At 37.5% G+C, this 12,752-nt stretch overlaps 1 protein-coding gene across 1 annotated transcript in view; it reads right to left on the bottom strand.

The window, feature by feature from the left end:
- Positions 1 to 12,752, bottom strand: part of BMPR2 (bone morphogenetic protein receptor type 2) — an 87,498-nt gene that overhangs the window by 56,063 nt on the left and 18,683 nt on the right. The window contains exon 2 of the mRNA XM_081328201.1: positions 668 to 841. Within this exon, the coding sequence (XP_081184327.1) occupies positions 668 to 841 (174 nt within the window). The remainder of the gene's footprint in view (positions 1 to 667; positions 842 to 12,752) is intronic.

The raw sequence follows: 12,752 nt of genomic DNA, 5'->3' as shown, positions 1-12,752 counted from the left end.
ATATTAGCAATATTATTACCAACATTATTATTAGAATTAGCAACATTAGCAATATTATTACAAACTGAACAGTAATTCTTGAAGAAGAGCCAAAACTATGAGCAATGTGAGTCTGACTTAAATTCTCAAAGGTAGGGTCTAGACCAGACATGTCAAACTCGGGAGTCATGTGACGTTGCGCAACATATCAGAACTTTTCCCCCATTGCCAGTAATGGGGCAGGCGTGGTTTCCTTGTGACGTGTTCGGCCTGCGGGCCAACAGTTTGACACCTGTGGTCTAGACTCTAGACTTAGCCTTTAATGTAACAATAGATGAGATAAATCATATATTGTAGAATCTATGTTTAGTTGATATAAATGCTGTGTTATTGTTCCTTTTATATCTCACCTGGATATAAAATCTTAAAGAGTTTGGAAGTTGTCCATTTGCTCAGGAAAAATAATGTAAGCAGAGAATATCCCAGGAGGCTAGAGATTATAGGTTTCTGATAAATAGATGTTTGGGATAAGCTAAGTTCAATAGCAGCCATTTCCCATAATAAGCTCTAAATTTTCCAAATACCTCCTGTGCCAAAAAGGTTAGTAATCCATGGCAGATCTTCATTAAAAATATTACATCAAGCCATAGTAGAAAAAATAAAACAGCACCACAATGGTTGAAATTACCTTGTTTCACAAGATGTATTTCTCCTTCTCGGGTTTTTTCCCAGAGACCATAGCAGGTACTTCCTTTCATACATAAAACTGTACCATTCTCTTGAGAAATCTGACTTTCACTAATCCCACGATCATTTTGGTAGGAGTCTCTAAATGCACATTTTGTCTCTTCGTCCTGGGCAGCTAAAGAAGAAAATTAAAACTATTATTAAGATTATGCCAAGGTTTAAAACTAGACATAGCTGACAAAACAGAACAATTTTGCTACTTCAGAACTCATCTGTAAAAGGAAAATAATGGGATTCTAATAATGAATATTAGTACAATCCATTTGAGGATGCATGAAATAATTTTCCTTGTGCTGTGTGTACGTGATTATATTATGTATAATTCCTTTTTATTTATAAATGTTCCATTACTTCCTGAATAGCAATATTTGAAGCATGTTAAATTGTAAATATGATAAAAAGGATTGAGCTTCATTTCCAGTTTCAAATGAAGTGCTGAATTACCATTTTGGATTACCGGTACTTCTCAGCTAAGTGATAATCCCTTTAGCTTTTGATTGCTTTACTGAAAAAGTGATAAACAAACAACTTCTCTTGTATAAAGTACTTGCCAGTGGCACAGTACATGAACACAGAGGGGGGAGGGGGAGAGAGAGGGAATATGGTGAGGAAAAAAGATAAAATACTATATTAAACTATCCCAAACAAAACAGCACCCCCCCCAAGATGAAAAATAATCCTACAATGAACTAAAAGTTTAAAATAATGAAATAAAACACCTAAAATCTAATCTCTTTTATTTACTACGAATATAAAATCCACTTAAAATAGACACATAGACAGATGCATAGAAACCAAACTACTAAGATAACAAGACTTTCTTCAATTTTTCCCAAGTCGTGATTCATTTGTTAAATAATAAAGGGAACCTACACCATACAGCTCCATTTTTAAATTCTATAATATATCCCCCGCATTAAAAGCTACAATTAGCATTTGGAAGATGTTAAGACAAAATATATACTGTAATTTAGAGCCTTATTGATATGACACATTCTGGAGTAATCCCAGTGTGAAAACGGCAGACAATTTCTTTTTCAAGTTTTATTAGTCAAGTAGTGTTATTGAAGGTTTAGATCAGTTCACTGCCAATTAGAACACATCTTTAATGCATCTGAATTACTACAAGAGGAATCTGGATTGCTTAAAATGCAAAGTGGCAGTATATTCAATTAAATCAACTTTTGATTTCACAATGGTCCAGACACAACAGAGTTGGAACATGATGTATTAACAAAACAATGGCTTTAAGAATATTAAATTATAAATTTTAAGAATTGTGGATGTTATGATATGAGGGGTAGAGAGAAGATAACAAAAAAGATTATACTTCAGTGTCAGAAAAGGAGTGCAACCACAAATTTACAATCCTGGCTCATAAATATATGTTTACTTTGTTTTTTATTTATTTATTTATTATTTATTTTAATTCCATTTATATCCTGCCCTTCTCCGAAGACTCAGGGCGGCTTACAAGCTTAGCAGTAGCCTTCATTCTATGTATATGCCTGCTTAATAGGGCTTTCACACACACCCCAAGCGGCATTATTACAAAGTCAGCTTATGATCCTAGTGTACAAGTAGTCCTCTCTTAACAATTGATAGGTTAATGACCATCTGAAGTTGTAGCAGATCCCTCTCCCAAAAATACTTATGACCCACTTCCAAAGTTATAGGTTGCACACTCTTACGACCAAGTGATAGAGAATATTTGTAGTTCAGGGTTGAAATGAGGGGTCCTTGGTGCTCTCTGAGCTTTGTTATTTTTTTGCAGACATTTCACTATCCAAACTCGGTAACACCATCAGTACTAGTGGGAAGTGATGTTTGCTCTCAATTTGTATTCTGTCAGTGTTGGTGGGAGTGGTCTTAGTGGTTCTTTGGTTGGGATGTAAACTGTAAACAAGAGCAAACCCCAACCCCCTATTAGCACTGAAAACGTTTGTAAGAAAATAGCCAAGCTCAGAGGGCATCAAGAACCTCTTCTGATCAACTGCAGGCATGGGACCCAGTGGGGGAGGGGGAAGCAGACCCAAGGGTTGTGGGGACTCAGAGGAGATTACTATAGATTACCGGAATAGTTTCATTACAAGGAAAAAAGCCTTGAGAAATAAGAGATCAACTGAAAGTTTTAACAATCATTTCTCAAGGCACAATTCTTGTCCTGTCTAAGAGAAACTGGTTATCATCTTATCCTAGTAGGGTTTACTAATTTTTTTATTATTATTAGTTTTCCAATATTACAATAGTATCTTTAAAAAGCAATGTGGTGTCTGGGTTACAATAGTTCCATTTCAGACAAATACATATTATTACAAATCTCCAAATTGTTGTAACCAATATTTCGTCTCTTTTTTTCCTTTAATACATACTATCTCTTATCTAAATTAACATACTTCTCATTGCTATCCATCAGTCATTTAATAGTTTTCTTATATTTATCAATACTTTAGTATGTTTTATATTTTAACATTCCATCTTTAAAACATCAAACACCTCATATATTTTTCTAGCTTTAATTTTACATTGATATTAAAATTAAACATTTAAAATTTCTCATTTTCATATTGCTAAATAAACTCCATTCCCTTTACACAATTTTCTCCAATACCTAGTAATGTAATACACTTCTTTATCTCATTTCCATATCAATATTAGTAGTACAATATTACAATAGTAGTCATTAGGATACCAATTGCAAGGAGGAGAAAGAGGAGGAGGACAATATAATATTCTTATTTCTCAGTTATAGTTTCCACATATTAAAAATTAACCAAAATTTCTTCCATTTCAACATTTAATACATCCTCTCATGTCACTACATCCAAGTATATTAGTTACATTCTATCATTCTTAACATATATACATCTTAATCCATACCATTTAAAGAACTCAATATTTCAATGTTAGTATTCATACATGTGTTTTATATTTATTTTTTTAATTAGTCAGTATTTTTATCCACTCATCAAAACAATCTCTCGTAATCCAAGTACAATCCTGTCTATTTTGGTATTATCTATTTCAGGCCTCTTAAGAATGTCTATATTTCTTCAATCTTATTCCTGCTTTCTTTCTTTGCCATGTCATTTTTCGCTTCTTTGCCTCAGGGTCATCAAAGCATTCTTATGTTGTTATATCATATTGAAGTGGCCCTCCAGTCTCCACTTTTGAAGGATTGAGGAGTCTGTTAACAGCACCAAATCTTCTCATTATTTTCACCTCTTGATATAATTGTCCTGGTCTGAATATTTTTTTTTCCACCTGTTTCCCATTATAATCTTCAAAGGTCTGTATTTGTTGAATATTTAATTCTCCTGCCAATGTATTTGATTGTTCAATTTCTTCTGTTAAGTTCTGTCCCAATAAAATATTAGTTGTAGTCACAGTTTGAGTTTGTTTCTTCGAGATGCTTTCTAATTCTTTTCAAAAAGCTCTTATTTCATCGCCAGCTGTAGAAAGGAACTGATAAGTTTGGTAAGATATTTCCCACATAGCATAGATTTGTTTTTGAAACTCTTCCATAGTGAAGTTTCACATCTGGTGTTCAAGGTTAATCTTATCTTGTTTTTCTTAAATATTTTCTTGATTTTTTTAAAGAGAAAGTCAGATTGCAATTTCAGGTTTAGCCACTGGGTGTCCCCCAAGTACTTTGAAAATTCTTTTCTTTTAGTCCGTTTCTTTTTTCAATGTTTTTGTTAAAAACACCCCTGGGTTTGCTCGCTGCTTATTTGAAGGGAGGGTTGAATTCCCCCCTCCCTCTCCACAGGGGGGAAAAGTACTTAGCAGCTTATTTAGGTGAAAAGAAGAAGATTAAGGTATAAGAAAGGAATCTTACCCCCATCTTTTCCACGCTGCTTTAATGTTGTCTGATGGTAAGTTTGACTTTGGCTGTCTGCAGCCTAGTAACTGTCCGCCAGTACGAAGGGAATGCAGGCACTAACGGGGGGGGGGGTTGTGGCTCCTCCGCATTTCTGCAACAGTCCCTTCTATCTGGTCGCCCCTCCAAGGTGGCTCTTCGGCCCTTTTAGGAGCCCCCAGTGATGCGAAACTAGACGTGGAAGATGAGAGCCGTCCTCCAGACGTCTATGTCGGCTGGCTTGGCAAACCGGAAGTCAGGTTTTACTAATTCTACACCTTGATAGTAAGTATTGTTTGTGCTTTTAAAGAGCAAAACAAAAACAATATTTCTACTTTGGTAGATCAATAAACTATAGATAGATAGATAGATAGATAGATAGATAGATAGATAGATAGATAGATAGATAGATGATAATTTTTTCATCCCATCTTTATCATTTTTTATAAATAACTCATTATTTATCATACAATTTTCTTAAAAGATAGTTTGGATATAAATTGAATAAACAGTTCCAAATTATTCACATTTTTTTTATAAAAGTGGGGAGGGAGTTAAAAGCATTTGTAAAGTGTTGCACAATTGTTTCATACCTTTGAAGAGAAAAAAAACCTGTACTGTCTAATGAGCACCATGACATAAATCTCATAGCAATCAATCCAAAGTGTGCATGAACACCATACACTGTATTTGCCACATATACAGGATACACAATACTATAGGAGAATTTTTCAGACATCTTTGAAGACAAAGGAGCTCGCATGTGTTTATCTGATTAACAATTGTGAGTTATGTTCTCAGAAACATGCTTTTTTCCTGAAACGCTCAGCTCTCCTGTATTTTCTGGTTCTTGCCAAGAGACAACCAAAAAAACAAAGACAGGATATTTCAATCTCATGTGAAAAGAACTATTTATTTCTTGAATCGAATCATAAATATAACTGATGTGACTCAAAGGAAAAGTGAGGATTTATACATTTTTGTTAAATGTTTGTGTTCCCTACAAATCCTTATCCCTACAAGTCCTTACTACCTTTAAACTTACAAAAACCACAATACTGCTATTAAAAATCAGATAAACATACTTCAGATCATGATATAGGTTAGATTTTAATTAGTATTATGGAAACCCATTTTATATATATACACACACAGAGAGAATGTAAACTGTAATCTGTTATTTAAAAATCCAATTCACAGTTTCAGAATTTTCAAAGCAGAAAGAACAGAACAAATTTGTAACCTTGATATTGTAATCTTAATGATCTCTTGGAAGCTCTTCCTATAATAGCAATTGGATTTACTTCATCACCATGTGGAATTTTCTTCTGAGTGCTGGCATCTATAAATAAACTTAATCAAATATTAACTCCTGCACAATTAGTTCCTGATCTGTTAAGATATGTCACACCAAGAAAATTTTGACTATGTGAACTGATCCCAGGCTTTCATAATCACTTTGAATTATGCATGAAAGTTTTATAACTTTGGCCTTATATGTTTCTTCCTTGTATCTTTTCTAAAACAAATGACCACAAACAAACCATCTGATGTACTTGGGCAAATATTGGTCAATCTTTAGCAAATCCAACAATTCTGCTTATTCTACTGGCATACTGAAGTTGAAAGAATTTTGTTTTACATTTTGCATGGTTTTCATAAAGTCATATAAGCAAATGTTATATCATTTTTATCAGTCATTTAGGTTATATCCAGTATGTTTTCCTTAAATAGCAATGTTTTGCGTCCTCTTTTTTTCCCTGTAGCCCCCACATACATTTTCAAATCTGAAACTTTCATCGAGGTTCCACCTAATATTTAGCAGAGCTGGAAAAATGGGGATCCTCTGGCAAATCTACTGTCAGTGGATGGGCATCAGTGTCTCTTGCAATTAAAATATGTGAAAACAGCAGTGTGTTACTAAAACTTATTTTACTAAAAAAACAGAGTTCTCTCAGCTTCATGCTTTTCTGATATATGCAACCTTTATACACTTTTTCTAGCGAATCAAGCCTTGAACCATTAAAACAGGGTAGAGACTTAAGATTCTTATTAGATTCTTATTAGAGCCAAAACAGCACCACCCTTATTTCCTGACTCTTGAAAAGAATGCTTTTGTTAGTGCAATCTAAAATAACTCAATTCTTGATTTGTGCTCAACTTCTTATTCAGGACAATGTCTGAATTGCAGAGACTATCTTTCTTGACCTTTTATTACTTTTTAGATATAATAGAATTAGCTAAGTAGATAATTATGAACATTACAAGCCAAATCTGACTTAAAATATCACTGACTTTCTTTACAGTCTCCGTCCTCAAATGAAATCAAACCAAAGTCATTACTATCTTCAAATCAGAATTTTATAGCATGACTTGTAATCCTGAGCAATACCGTAAGATAGAATCTTTTCAAACAACATGGTTAACAGCTGGCATTTCATTTTTCTATCTTAACAATATCCTTTATCACAGAAGCAAAGTATATCAGTTGCATACCTATCATTTATAAAGTTGATCTTTGCCCCATGTTTTGAGAAAGAAACATTAATGTTTAAATTATTTTGATATCTATTTCTTTTTCTTGCTCTAATGTGTGTTCAGATAGAGAAGCTGAAGTGAGACCAAGGTTTATTATTTTATTACTGTTTTCCTGAAAGTAAGACCTACTCTGAAAATAAGCCCTAGCTTGATTAGGGGTGTGTGTGTAATATAAGCCCTACCCCCAAAATAAGCCCTAGTTTTGGGGTGAGGCACACACTTAAAAATCAAGCTAGGGTGGGGGTAGGGGTGTGGATCTGTCCCACATGCCCCGCATCCACTTACCTTACAGCCAGGCCTCTCTTTGCCGGCCCATTTCTTTTGCAGTTCTTCTGCAGCCAGGCCTGTATTTCTCATTCACAGGCCTTTCTGGAAGGCCTATGCAGCCAAGAACAGAGCTATGGATTCAATCCATAGCTTGGTTCTGCAAGTTCTCTGCAGCTGAGGACAGCTATGGATTGAATCCAGAGGGCTTTTGCAGAGGCCTTCTGGAAAGGCAAAATGCAGGCCGGAATGCAGCTGCAGAATGAAGCTGCTCCTTCCGCCACAGAACAAGCGGACCAGCTGGGTGGGGCTGTCGGTGCCGGAGGTAAGACATCCCCTGAAAATAAGAACTGGTGCCTCTTGGAGGCCAAAAAAAAAAAAAAGACCCATTCTTATTTTCGGGGAAACACAGGTATGATTGCTACTTCAACACAGACACCATACCTCTGGTCCACAGGATCAAAATCAGCTCAGCAATTCAACGACACATAAAAGAATGAGAGGTGCCTAACAGAATATTTTTCTGCTTTGCACTTCCATATAAAAAAAGCCAACATAGCATTTAAGAAACTTTTGAGTAAACTGTCATAAGATATATGAAATAAATTTCAAGTTTGATAAAGCTACCTCGCCTCTAAGGACTCTATTTCAACATGACCAATTTGCACAACTGAATAATTTGGCTACAAATAAACTGAAAACATATATTTTTCCTCCAATAAATAGCAGTCCCCCAGGAGCTTGACATATGTCCTGTCTAATGCTTAAGTAAGACATCAAGTTATATAGACGTAACTAAATACTGCAATGTTTTGCGTTCTTTTCTTCATAAGAAAATTAAATAAAGAAATCCAATCATTTGCACTTAATAGGCTAATATTCTTATCAATAATTGGAATCATCACCAAAATACTGCTCTTAGTTTCAAACAATATTACTATTGAAAAAGTGCCATTGATATTTGTAGCCTTATGGAAAACTAGATGTTATAGAGTTCCATTTTTAAGTCCTGTTGTATTGAGAAACAAAAAGCAATCTAACAGTGTATAACTGACAGTATGTATCCTGATAGATGTTACTGAATGATAATCAAATGCACTAGCATTCAATGCACTAGTAAAAATTAATCCAATTCTTCTTAAGTTCAGGCATATAAGTAGGATATATAAAAATATTAATCATATGTGCACTAATTTACACAGAAGTGAAATAGCTTAGCTTCAAAGACTTAGACAAATGTTTACAACAAAAATGGCCAATTATTTTCTATGTGAAGTATACATCAATGAACATTTAAAATTATATATATTAATATACAGATAGTCCTCAACTTACAACAGTTCATTTAGTGACTCTTTGAAGTTATAATACCGCTGAAAAAAGTAACTTAGGACCATTTTTCACACTTATGACTACTGCAGCATCTCCATGGTAGTGTGATCTAAATTCAGATGCTTGGCAACTGAATCATATTTACCGTATGGTGTTGCAGTGTCCCGGGGTCACGTGATCATCTTTTGCACCCTTTATGAAAAGCACGTGTCGCACCTGTTAAGTTGGTAACATATTCACAATCAGCTTACAAGCACCCTATGACCATATGATTGCCATCTGCAATCTTCTCTGCTTGACTCTTTAAAAAGTTTCTGCTATAGAGCTGAAATTCCTTCCTGAAAGGCAGCCGTTTCTGCTCTATGTGGAACTGAAATTCCCCTCTCCCCCACAGGCAGCCATTCAAAAGTGAAAGGGCTGCCTGCCAGAGGGTGGGCAATCAGGCTGCAGAAATGGAGGTCAGACCCTGAAGATCCCAGCTCTGTACCTGCGGCCCCCCTTTTCGCCCATGAAGAGCTGAATTCAGCAGGCAGCTCTTCTGCTCCCTCGGCCTGGGTGCCAGGGTTGCAGTTGTTAAGAAGTCACATTAGCATCTCAGTTAACAAACAAGTTTGCTCAATGACTGAGATGGTTTATTTATATTTATATATATTTTATATTTATTAAATTTTTATACCGCCCTTCTCCCGAAGGACTCAGGGCGGTATACAGGGCAATAAATATTAAAAAACAAAGTACAAAAGTTAAAAAAACAATTAAATAATTTATGCCCGATATATACAATAGTTAAAACCATATTAAAAACCCAACCCCAAACCCATCAGACCAGGCCGGGTTGCTCAAATAAATAGGTTTTTAGATCCCGCCGGAAGGAGCGAAGGTCGGGGGCCATCCGGAGCTCGACCGGCAAGCGGTTCCACAGGTCTGGCGCGCCCACAGAGAACGCCCTCCCCCTGGGGGCCACCAGTCGACATTCTCTGATCGGAGGCACCCTGAGGAGGCCCTCTCTGTGGGAGCACACTGGACGGAGGGAGGTTGACGCCGGCAGCAGGTGCTGCCATAGGTAATCCGGACCCATGCCATGTAGGGCTTTGTAGGTCATTGCCAGCACCTTGAATCTCACCCGGAGGGCAACCGGCAGCCAATGCAGCTCGCGGAGCAAAGGTGTAACATGGGAGTATCGGGAGACTCCCAACACAACTCACGCGGCTGCATTCTGCACCAGTTGGAGCCTCCGAGTGGTCTTCAAGGGCAGCCCCATGTAGAGAGCATTACAGTAGTCCAAACGAGAGGTCACGAGCGCATGAGTGACTGTACGCAAGGCATCCCGGTTCAGATAGGGCCGCAACTGGAGCACCAGGCGAACCTGGGCAAAGTCCCCCAACTATGGTTATAAATTGAAACTACTTGTACAAGCAGAGATAGGATCTGTTTACTAAATGAATCCACTCACTAAGTTTCAATCTGCGTGATAATTTCTGATCCACTCTTATCAGAATATAAAAAATAAACCTTTTAAACAAGAACTGTTCAATCTAAATAATCGATATGTATTTTTAAGTATAATCATATATAGTCACACACTGTTAAATATAATGCACCACACCACAGATTGAATAATGCTGCTTATTACTTTTTTGTAAACATTATTTAAATTCTAAATTCTATTCTCTTTAAATAAAAGTCTGATTCAATGTGTTAGCAACCTACTGTTTCCCAGACATGTTAGACTGTAGAATGTGAGCCACAAAGTAGCTGTATAACAATTATCAGAACTGGAGACTAAATGTTTTATCTTTCACCTAGAATGAAGTTCATGGACTTTTCTAGACTAGCTGAGCTTCCACTTGCCTGAGCTGCACACGGCAAACAATCTGTCAGCTGGGAAAGTTGTTGCCTCTCAGACCTTAACTATTTGCACAGCATAAAATGAACTTTTAAAAATGGTCAGTTCAGAACCCAGAAATGGTAATTTATTCATTTAATGAGAACAAGTAAGATTCTTAGACCTTTCTAGACATTCTATTCAGGTAGGTTGCACAGCTCTAATTAATCTTCTAAATACCATATCAAAACATTAACTCTGAAACATTTCTCTTATTGACATGCAAAGTCAGTAGCAATTATTGAAAACTTTGGGAAGATACAAACCTCCCCACTTCAATTGCAGGTAGTCCTTGTGTAGTGAGTGTATCATTTAGCAACCATCTGCAGTCATGATAGTGATGACAAAGTAACTTTGGGACCAGTCCTCCCATTTCCAACCTTTGCAGGTCTTCAAAGCAAAGGTAAGCACAGATAGGATCACAGGCACAGCTGAAGTTTCACCTAGCGATCACTTTGCTTAACAACCAAGTTGCCAGTCCCATATGTGGTCGCTAAACAAAGCTTACCTGTATGGATGCTGCCCCTAGAGCTGAATCTTTATATCAATAAATAGTCGCTAGGTCATTTTGATTCAGGAAAACACTTTTGTCTACCATTTCCTTACCAGCATCAGAGCAGGACATTATTTCAATAAATCAGCATTAAATCCAGCAGTTCTTCTCAATAAAAAAAATAACTTCACAGTTTCTATAGCACAAAAGCAAGGATAATATATATATAGCTATTCTCAAATTTGGATACTGAAGATTTTGTGTTTTTAAGTTTGCACTCTGCCTTCCTCCAAGTTCAGAAGCAGGGACAGAATACAGCTCATTCATGATATATTTTCAATATGTTAAAAGGAGGCATGGTTTATCTATCTTTCTTCTGTCCCTAAAGGAACAATTTTACAACATGTATACAACAGTATTCATCTCTGAGGCTCCATTAAAATTTAAATATATAGATTAATGGAAAAATCACCTGGAAAACATAATATGCAGATCATCTCATATTATTGCCCAATTAGGTTGATTTTTCAATCCCTTCATTTTTATATCCCTTTCTCAGGGTTACTTTAAGACAAAAAAAAGTATGCTTCCTTATATAGGATATCAGCTATGCTTAGAGTAACCTCAGCAGCACAATCAATTTTAGGAATCATACTGGTTTTTCTCCTAGCCACAAGGTTGTAGACTGAAAACAGTAATTCCCAGCTCAGTGTGACAGAAAATGGGATATAGTCAGTTCATCTGTAAATAGATGTTATTACAGTTAAAATGAAACTGTACAGCTAGTAGCATGGCTTGGCTCTTCATTAAATGCGGTTTACATCCCAGACATGCCAAACACAAGGCCCGTAAGCCAAATGCGGCCTGAAATGTGGTTCCATCCGGCCTGGGGACCTGCTCTGGAAAGAGTGAAGTACTGCCCGCTGACTGGGCATAGATCTACAACCTGGTTGCATCCATCAAAGCCAGAATATTACTCAGCCTTAAGTCGACGGGGAAGCCCTGCCTTGTGGCCTGGGTGCGTGCGCAAGCGGACTCCAGAGTCCCTGCTGGCTGTCTTGTCCTGCAGACTGATTTCACCCAGGATGCCAGCGCTGGCCGTCTCCTGTGCGCACACCCGGGGAGCAGGGCAGAGGTGGCAAGAGAGAATAAAAAGCCTTTTCGCCAACTTCTTACCTTGTTCTCCCTCCTTCTGGCTTGCCTCTCCAGAAAAGAGAAAATAAAATCTTCTTCCCCCAGTCAATCTCCTCTTCCCCTTTAAAAGTCCCTCCCCGAGAGCCCCGCCCCACTGCCAGCCACCGCGGAGGCTGCCAAAGTTCCCGAACTCTGCCGAATCCGCAGAGCTCTGGCAAAGCCTCCCAGCCAGCGTTGATCCCAGCCAGAGCCAATTCCCCCCAATTCCCCTCTCTGCTACACTTCCTTCCTTCCTTCTCATCTCTTTCCTTCCTCCACGCTCAGGAAGGGGTGATGGGAGGGGATTGCCAGTGCTGCCATGTTGCTGCCGGTCTTGCTATCCCGCATAGTGAGTATCTGTGCTGAGGAAAGGGATGCCTCGTGGCTGTGAGGCTGGAGGTGCTGGTGGGGGTGGCGCTGATCTACAACCTGGTTGCGTCCATCAAAGCCAGAATGCACTCAGCCTTAAATCCACAGGGCAG

The sequence above is a fragment of the Vipera berus genome, assembly GCF_964194415.1.
Source record: "Vipera berus genome assembly, chromosome: 1".
NCBI lineage: Eukaryota > Metazoa > Chordata > Lepidosauria > Squamata > Viperidae > Vipera > Vipera berus.
The sequence above is the reverse complement of the archived record's forward strand: the minus strand, read 5'-3'. Positions and strand labels throughout refer to the sequence as shown.